Source organism: Myzus persicae, unplaced genomic scaffold (assembly GCF_001856785.1).
Source record: "Myzus persicae strain clone G006 unplaced genomic scaffold, MPER_G0061.0, whole genome shotgun sequence".
NCBI classification, from domain to species: Eukaryota; Metazoa; Arthropoda; class Insecta; order Hemiptera; family Aphididae; genus Myzus; species Myzus persicae.
This window is the reverse complement of record NW_019104295.1, coordinates 130-9,968: the sequence shown is the minus strand read 5'-3', so window position 1 is coordinate 9,968 and position 9,839 is coordinate 130. Positions and strand designations below refer to the sequence as shown.

The 9,839-nt window shown below is 36.8% G+C and overlaps 1 protein-coding gene across 7 annotated transcripts in view; it reads left to right on the top strand.

Annotated features, from left to right (window-relative positions):
• The window catches only part of LOC111040966 (protein ALP1-like), a 68,807-nt gene extending 59,483 nt beyond the window's left edge, over positions 1-9,324 (top strand). For all 7 annotated transcript variants that reach the window (XM_022325065.1, XM_022325066.1, XM_022325062.1 and 4 more), the window contains one exon: positions 8,314-9,324. In XM_022325065.1, the coding sequence (XP_022180757.1) occupies positions 8,314-9,199 (886 nt within the window). In that variant the 3' untranslated portion in view covers positions 9,200-9,324. The remainder of the gene's footprint in view (positions 1-8,313) is intronic.
• The last annotated feature ends 515 nt before the right edge of the window (positions 9,325-9,839 follow it).

The following is a 9,839-nucleotide window of genomic DNA, read 5'->3' as shown; positions in this document are numbered from 1 at the left end:
TATACATGTCACTATACCAGTCCATATGTCAGTATGGAATAATTGTATGGGGTGGTACTACAGATAGTATACTTAATCCACTATATACACAACAAAATAATGCAGTTCGTACATGTCTTAACAAAAAAAATAAATCCGGATCCACTAAGAACAATTATGTAGAACTTAATGTTTTACCGTTAACTCTCTTGTACAAAAAATTTGCTATATGTCATACTCTAAAAAAATATTCTCCGCCGAATGATATAAGAAATAAGCGTGAAACCATAGCTTATGATATTAAGATTCATTATCCAAAAAAAAATATAGGCCAAAAATTCATCGACTATCTGGGACCAAAACTATTCAACACCTTAAACTTTAATGTAAAAAAATACTTAAGAACAAATACTAAATTTAATGTAAATAGATATATAAGTGAAACTTTGTTACATGAGCTTTAAAATACTTGTAAACTTTGTATATTATTTTAGGTACTCTATGTATATAGTATATATGATCTGTGTATTAAGTTTTTTTAAAAATGCTGTACTTATATTTAATATTTTTCTTTTCTTATTTTTTTTTCTCTTTATTTGTACTTTTTTAAATCTGTTTTCATTAGTATATATAGATAAATAATATTAATTATCATTACAACAATAAATTCATAATTCATAACTCTCTACTTCCAACACAAGCTTTGCTTACAGGAAGTAGATAAACCATTGTAATTGTATGATTGTGATTATAAAATGTAAGGTCTTTCCAAGGTTTCCAGCTGCTTTAGTGTCGCCACCTGTCCTCAGAGTTTTCGCCTTCTGGCCCTTCTTCCTAACTACCTCAGACCAAGGGGATTTCGGGGCACTCGCCGCCTCGCCAACTTCGACTAGCGTCCGTGCTGGCTGGGCAGGTAGGCCTACCCCTGGTGTCGCCGTATCCCACCAACATGGCGATTGCGTCCCGGCGTCACTCCTCGATATCGGCACCGTTTCCGCCGTCGTTGCGGCCCTCTTTGAGTCGGCCTGCACCTGAGCGACAACTACGTTAAAGGCCCTAGTTACCTTCTCACGGTTCTCCTTCATCTCCATGATTACGGTCAATACTTCCTTTATGGCCTCCTTTGCCTGCTCGCTTCGGAGCTTATCTTTCAACGACTCCAAGTACGCGGCCTTACCCAGGAGCGACTCGAGACCTCCGCCCTGGGCCCGTAGAGCCCTCCCCAAAGCCTTGGTTGCTTTAGTCACTCCGTCATGTAGGGCATGCCTGGACTTGCCAACATCAGCGCTAGTTGCATTTTGAGTTGCGGGGGCTAGGCTGGCCACCCCCGTACCCTCACGGTTGTCGGATGACGACCTTGGTGAGCCCGCTACTTGGGAACCGGTGTAAACACCGGACCCACTCACCACTGCCGACCCCTGGGGTGGTAACAACATTTCGAGATTGACTGTCCATATTGTGTTTACAGTTGTCTCTGCCATTTTAGCCCTACTGGCAGGGGGATTTGTGGCGGTGTTACCTTCACCTGTGTCCGTTTGCAGGCGCTTGCAGGTGGACCAGACCTGCCCAACCAGTTAAGGTAAGGCTCTGTGGATGGGCCTAAGTAAGGCTGGGACCGCTTTGTAAGACCTAATTAAAGGCCCGCAAGCTCCCCCACCGCGTCAAGGTGGGTCCCGTCGGGGGAGACTTTTTTTTTTTTTTTTATTAATAAGTAATTATTTGTTAAAATTTATTTTGATGCTAAAAAGGCTCCTATGAATATCTCGTATACTGCTAAAAAACCAGCTAACTCCCTTAGAGAAGCACTATATGCTTTTAGCATGCTCATCAATGAAGCTTTCGCATCATTTGACATGTTTAGGCTATGCATATGCTTTTCATACAAACAGATAGCAGTTTTCACCAACTCTGATTTATCAGTTGAACTGCTTACATCACCCAGTGCATTTCGTTATTTTATCATATTTCCTCCAACTTCTATGGTCTGACTCATAGTTGATAATGCATCGTACATTTGGCGTCCACATACTACACCACAACTCTCACTTGTAATTAAAATGTTCTTTAAAATATCTGGTTGTAAAAACATTTTGTTCCTTTTTTCTATGACAACTGAACCCATGGTTGAGATGGCTAACCGAAACTTATCGCGGCTGTTAAGATTCTCTGTCTCTGTCTCCGTCTCACATGAAACTTCACCTGTCTTCTTATTTAGACTAAAATCTAACTTAGCGACATCATTGATCATCTTCTTGGCGTGGACCCTATACAACGCTTTTTGCTCCCTATTTTGTTTTAGTGCATCAGAGACACTTGGTTGACTAGATTGGTTGATATGCTTACTATGGTTCAACTGGATGGGAGTAATTGTGGCAGTGGGATTCAGATTACCAACCGGTCCCTTAGGTATTCTTTTCCTTGTTGCTACTGCCACTTCACGAGGTCTGGAAGCCTTTGCACTGAGAGCGCTTTTATTTCCCGAGTTAATCAAGTCTGATGTGTCCTGTTGTACTGCATTGCTAGACGCTAGGAGTTTATTTGATGTCGGCAAGTTTTCACCTGTTTGATGAGGCCTTGTGTCACTCTTATGAAACATCATGCTGGTTGAGATCATATTGGTAGTCGTTTCATTAGGGTAAGCTATCTTTATCTTTCCCAACTCCGATCTTAAGTCCTTGACCTCAGTAATGGTCAAATCCCTTAAATTAGCTATCTCCTCGTCCTTTCTCTTAAGGCACATCTGCAAAGATTTAATTTCCTTGTCCTGCAATGTAATCTTACTTTTTAAACCATTGATGGTAGACTCTATTTTAAATAAAGCATCATTCATGACATTCTTGAACGAGCCGAACTCGGTTTGCTGCTCTCGCAAATTGGTAGACAGCAACCTGGAATAAATCACAGCATCTGTTTGATCAGCTTGGTCATCTGAGTTATCTTCCGATTGATAATCGTTGTCAGGTTGGTCATTAGTTTGGTCCTTAGATATTAAGAGAGATGACAATTCGGTGCTACATTCAATGATCCCTCCTGCACATGTATCTAATATATCAGTTACCACTTTATCATTGCTTAGATCCTGTTGTGTCGTATTCAAGTCTATGGCTAGATCCTCTCTGTTCTCTTCTTTGGTATCATTTTGTGTAGGGCTCGAAGTTGCTGGAGCCTCTTTGTAGGATACCCCTTTGTCAAAAGCGATTTTCAATGCTGTCTTGATATCGTTTTCACTTATCTCCCCTTTTGTGATGGATGCTCCCATAGGCTCTTCAATTGTGTTGGCAGTACCTTGATCCAGTCTTAACTCTTCTACCTCTTCTACGGTTTTTGTACCTGTAGTAGAAGTAATCTCGGAAGTATTTTGAGATGATTCCACTTCTAAACCTTGTTCTTGATTTTTTAAATCACAGTCACCTGATGTTAATAGTTCAATTTGTGACTGAGATGATAGTGTTTTCATCATCTCCATAGCATTAGCTACTTGTTTAGTCTTAGATTTAGAGAGTTTGAATCCTAGAGCGATGCAAGTATAATTTAACAACAGTTTAGATGTCTTCCCGAAAACCTCTTTGACCAACTCCGTCAGCTCCGAGTATTCAATAATATTCTTGTTGAGGCTCGTCTTGTAAAAAATGTCTTCGTGTGCATTTACTAGTGAGTGGTATTTCATCTGGGCAGTGTGTGTCAATAACTCTCCATACGGTATGTCATTCAACTGATCATCATTGTCTGCTATCTTCTGGCTTGATATAAATCCTGAATCAAGGGTAGTGTTATCTTCTAGTGATTTTCCCGCTATCTCTTGAGATGTGTGCTCTATCTCTTCGTCCAATTCGTCAAGAGTTGGTTTGAAGTTGTCAACCACGTCATCTTTTACTTGAGGGTCTAATAACTTAGTGAAAATGTTATAGAAATAATTGATGTTACAGAAAGAAACATTATCTTTTTTGCAGTCGTTCAGGTAATCGTTGTAAATGTCTGTTATGGTTCTGCTTCTTCAATGTAGTGTTTTGTAGTATTTTTGCGAGTATAGTGACTTTCAATTTTGGGAATTCTGTTGATATGGTCTGTAACTCTATTTCTAACTGTTTCATTCATCTTGGGCTGATTACCATGCTTTCCTCTTTTATCTTCGGCCATAACAGCACCCAGTAAACATTTATACGAATATAAGACGTATAATATACGTAAACATTAAACTAAAACTACGTATATTATACGTACATATTTAGTTTAACCCTTCAATGCGCGATTTTTTGAATTTAAAAAAAAAAATGGATTTGAAGACTTTTAGTTTTATTCGCAGCTATGATATTGAACCAAAAAAAAAAACACTAAGGTTTTAAGTGTTTTTTTTTACTTAGTGTTTAGTAATATTAAATTTGTTGCATAGTACAATACATATATATATTTTGTTATTGGTGGAAAGTGTAGAGTTTCGGGCACTCGCCCGTTCTCGAATAATATAGGTGCCTTGTATCGGTAATTAATTTTTTTGTTCAGAAATTCGGACAATTGTTCAAACGTGTATTTTGAAGATTTGATCAAATCGTGGATTCTCGAAATACAATAGAAACATGCGTCCACCACGGTGTGTTCGTCGATAAATATATTTATACATTGCGGTTTATTGATGTTACACAACACGCATGATTTCGATCGAAATTTACTTCCCAGAGTTCTGTTGGTGATAATTCCAAACGTCTCACAACCGTCTAGAATTTTTGATCGCTCGTTGTTTGTCAATACATATCTTTCATAATCTTTTTTTTTAACAATAACCCGTTTTTTATTCTTCATTAATTCCAACAATTTTCCAATCTTATAACTATTATTGGGACGCTTGCCGTCGTTTGTATCTGGTTTCATTGGTGCCGTCGTTTTTGCTGGAGACGCGAGTTTTTTTTTTTCAATATTTTTGGTTTGAACAAATCTCTTATTTCGTACCGGGTCTGTGTGTGATACGAAATACTTTCATCGATCGCCGATTTTAATGAAAATATCGGATTTTGTAAGTCTTTAAACAACAAATCGATTTCTCGATCGTCGATTTTTGTGACATCGTCTGAAAAGTAACCGTCAAAACTGTCTTCGTCGGAATCTGTAAAGACAGATGCGTGGTGGTTGTTGTTGTTGTTGTCGTCATATTTTTTGACTTGTCCCGACGTTGATTCGGACAAGTTCCCCGTGTCGGAAAAACTAAACACATCTCGATCCGTGTCCGAATTCGAAAGCGAAACATTTCGAATTCGTTTATTTTTGTTGTCTGCGTATTTTTTGAATTTGCGTTTTCTATCGGTACGAACGATTTCAGTTTCGTCGTATTTGTAATCGTAATTTTTTAATATGTACTCGCGTTCGTGCTGTTTATCGGATAAGTAATTAGAATCTCTGTAGTCGTCACCGATCAGCCACAGAAGATTTTTGTTTTCTTTTAGAGTTAACTTTGCGTTGAGAAGTACGTAGTCGTTTTCAAAATTAAGAATCGCGTACATGAAAATACGCACCCACTCGTACGGGGGCAACGCTGGTAGGTTTGACAATATGACGGGCGCGAGAGCGTAACTTAAAATTTTGTGCGATAAAATTATCAATTTTATTACGATTTCTTCGGATACATCGATGGCACGTTTTATGTTATCGATGGCACTTAACGATATTCGAGCCAACAACGCTTTTTTGAATTTTAACAAAACAGTTTCAGTGTAAGAGAACGGCAAAATGTCGGCTTCGTAAAAATTAATAACATTATTATTGTACAATTTAAAAAATAAACCAGTGTTCGAACTAATTATTGTATTTGTGTTCTTCAACAATCCGGTTTCCGTTACGTACGTGACAAACCATTCTACCGATATCATAAACATTTTATCGATAGCTATGCAGAATTCCAACGGTACCTGGTTTGAGTTTTTGAAAAAATTCTTTAACAACGCGTAAACGTCGAATTTAGAAAAAACAGCCGTATGTGGTATTTTTTGTCGCGTGACTCTGGTCGAGTTGGTGGTGTTGGTGGTGGTGGTGGTGTTAAATAGGCGATTAGATTCCGGAACGCTTCTGACAAGAGAATAAAATATACCAATGTCTTGCTGCGAATCGTTAAGGTCACCCACGTTGTAAAAATTACACACGTTGAACAGCCAACGAACGGAGTGTTCACGGTTTCTTAGGCCCGGTGCACACGTCCGGTTTTTGCCGCTGCGGCACCGCAGTTGTTGAATACACACCATTGCGTTTTTGTTGCGGTAACCGCACGTCATCCAGACGCCCGAGACGGCATTTGTCATGGAATATCACTTTTAGTTGCCATTCAGTCACCAGCTATGGAGGTTTATTACAAAAAAAAGGCAATTTTTGCTTACTTGGTGCACAAAAAATATGTAAGAACGTATAATAGGCGTTACTGGGTGCACCCATTTACAGATTGTAGATTATTAAGAGGTGAATTTTATACTACATTTAGTGATATAAGCGAAAATCCAGAAAAGTTTTTTACTTATTTTCGAATGAGTGTTCGTTCGTTTGACGAACTTGCAACAAGAGTAACTCCAAAGATAATCTCTCAAGACACGTGCATGAGACTCTCTATACCACCACTAGAAATGATTGCAGTAACTTTGCGGTAAGTTAATTTTATTGTTATTATTTATTTTATAACAGTTTTGACAATATTGCATCAAAATCACGAATATTTACAAATTATTTTGTGTTCATAGCTAAGAATTGCAAATTTATTACAAGGTTGTCCATAAGTTTTGTTTACAATAATTATAAAAAAATCAAGCGTAAGTTAAAACATTTTACGTGCGTCTATACTTTAAATTTTTATGACTTTCAACATTTAAAAATTCTCGCGTAACATAAGGATTAACTATCGAAGGTTTTAGATTTAAAATAAATAAATAAAATATCCTAGACTGACAAATCGTCTCCGTTCAGAATGGTTTTTCGTATACAATGATACCTTTCATTGCATTCAAATTTAACACATCCATTTTAAATTACAGTGAGCTACTCTGTGACCGAGGTCCACTCCGCCTATCAGAAACGGTATTATTATTGAAAATCGGAGCACTTTTACTGCAAGAAATCATGATGACAGGCACAAAAAAAAAAAAATATATAAAAACACACATCATTGTAAAATCAATACATTCTTCGCTCCGCTCAGAATCTAAAATTAGATAATATACTTAAATATGTTTAATAAAAGAGTATAAATACATTTATAAATAATAATTTATTTAATAATACATATTTATTTACTTTTAAATAATATATATGGGTAACAAAATAAGTACGCATAGGAAAAATGTAAGTAATTATCAAATACCAAATAAAATAATGTTAGTTTAATATTTTTAATTAGGGTCAACACTATCTTCTTCACTATTATTGAGATTGTTTCCAGCTGAGTAAGTTGACGTACATGGAGATATAGGATTGGAATCCATCCCAGAGTTATTTGATTGAGAAAGTGTAGCAGAATATGGGCCAGGTTGGATATATCTTGGCGGGCATTGTTGCATGTAATTTGATTGAGGAAGTGGAGCAGAGTATGGACCATGTTGGGCATATCTTGGGGGGCATTGTTGCATGTAGTTGGAAGTTTGATGTTGGTAAGATGCAATTTGAAGAGAGTAGTTTGATAACTGTAATGTTTTATTCGGAGATGCATAATTGTGATTCATTGGTGGATAACCATAGTTTTGTGGTGGTACAGTTGCAGCCCTCATCCGTTTTATAATATTTAGGACCTCACAGCGGAATTCTATTTTCTGCTCTTCTGATAAATTTGCAATGGACGGCAATATGCTTTCGAAAAAAGACCTGTCTGGATTTGCTTCTGGAGTTGGTGTTGTTATGATTTGATTAGGAATCGGAGTGTTTAAAAAATCTATTAAAGATGACTCTAAGTCATTTTTACGTTTTTTTGATGAACTGCTTTGAGTGTAGGATGGAGGTATTTCAGCTTCTTCGTTAGGTTGGTTTTCTAATAATTCTATATCCTCCTGTTCGTCGTTCCCATCAATACTACTCTGTGTATTGGTTGTGGCCCCGGCTGTTAGTAAGAAAGATAGTTGACGATCATAAATGTAACGTCTCCCAATGTTGGCACCCTGTCCTGACTTTGTTTTGTTTTTTTTTTTGATTTTTAGTGTAATTATCTTTTATGTTTCTCCACTTTTTGATAACTTTTTCACCTAAGAAACAATACATTTATATAATTTTTTAACTAACCAGTATAATCAATACGGTACACTTCCAAAAAATCCGTGGTAAAAAAATCTATGATATATTATGAGTATAATTATATGAGTCGTAATTTTATTACAGGTACTTGGGAAGTGGTTGTGATCAGATAGATCTACATTTAACTTATAGGATAGGACACTCAACGATTGGAAAAATTTTGAGAAGAGTTTGCGGTGTTATATGGGAAGTACTACGAGCTGAATCATTTCCTGAGCTGAACGAAGAACAATGGATAGATATAGCTGAAGGATTTCAAAACTACAGTCAGTTTCCCAATTGCTTAGGAGCAATTGATGGCAAACACGTTAGAATTCGTAAACCAAAGATGAGTGGGTCACTTTTTTACAACTACAAAAATTATTTTTCAATTGTTTTGCTCGGCATCGTAGATGTAAACTACAAGTTCATTTATATTGACATTGGCGCTTTCGGTAAAGAATCTGATAGTACGATTTTTGAAAAAACAAATTTTTATAAGACACTTGAAAATAATACACTGAATATTCCAAAAAGCCGACCCCTTCCAGGTACTAATATAATTATGCCTTACACATTTATTGGCGATGAAGCTTTTTCCCTTTCGTCGAACATCATGAGACCTTACAGTGGAAAAGTGTTGTCTCATAAGAAAAGGGTATTTAATTACAGACTTTCAAGAGCTAGGAGGCATGTGGAAAGTGGGTTTGGTATAATGTCAAATAAATGGAAAATATTTCATAAGCCCATAAATGCTAATTTGGATTTAGCCATTTCAGTAGTAAAAACCTGTTGTTCACTTCATAACTACGTTAGAGTTAGAGATGGAATCAACATACAAGATGTCATGAGTGTAACGGGATTTGTTGACACAGAACAAGACGGAGAAACAACAAGAACAACTAACCAGTATATACACACAAGAAATAAGTTGGCTGATTATTTTGTTTCGGATATTGGCAGTGTTCCTTGGCAAGATAAATACATTTAATACCTTTTTTAAATATTACATATTACTCTATGTGTTATTTGTATGAACTACTTGTTGTATTAAATTTTTAATTGACATGTAATAAAACTGAACATTTTATAAATTTGTAACTACAAAATAATGCAAGGTATATATAACTAATTAATTTTCGATGTTTTAATAAATTTATTCAACAAATTTTAATAATACTCGTATCATGAATAACTTACAAATATCATTTCTTTCTTTGTCGTCCCTTTCATCAAACGATGGAAAAAAATTCTGACAGATACTTATCCACGCACTTCTTTTTTTGGTCCTATCGTGATAATTTTCATCAGCGATGTTCCAAATTTCTTTATAATTTTTAACTTTGCCGATCAACAGCTCAATATCAACATTGTCGATTTCGGACATCTTGCGTGGAAAAATCGCACGTGTGCATGAGTCGATATACAACAGGGTACTACTGAACCGGATTTGCGTGCGCGGTGCCGTTGCGGCGACGTTATTATCTGCGGCAGACACTGAACGCAACGGTGACGCAGCGGCGCCGCATGACATGTGCACTGTACAATTTGATAACATATTAATTACGCCGTATTTGCGGTACCGCAGCGGCACCGCAGCGGCAAAAACCGGACGTGTGCACCGGGCCTTA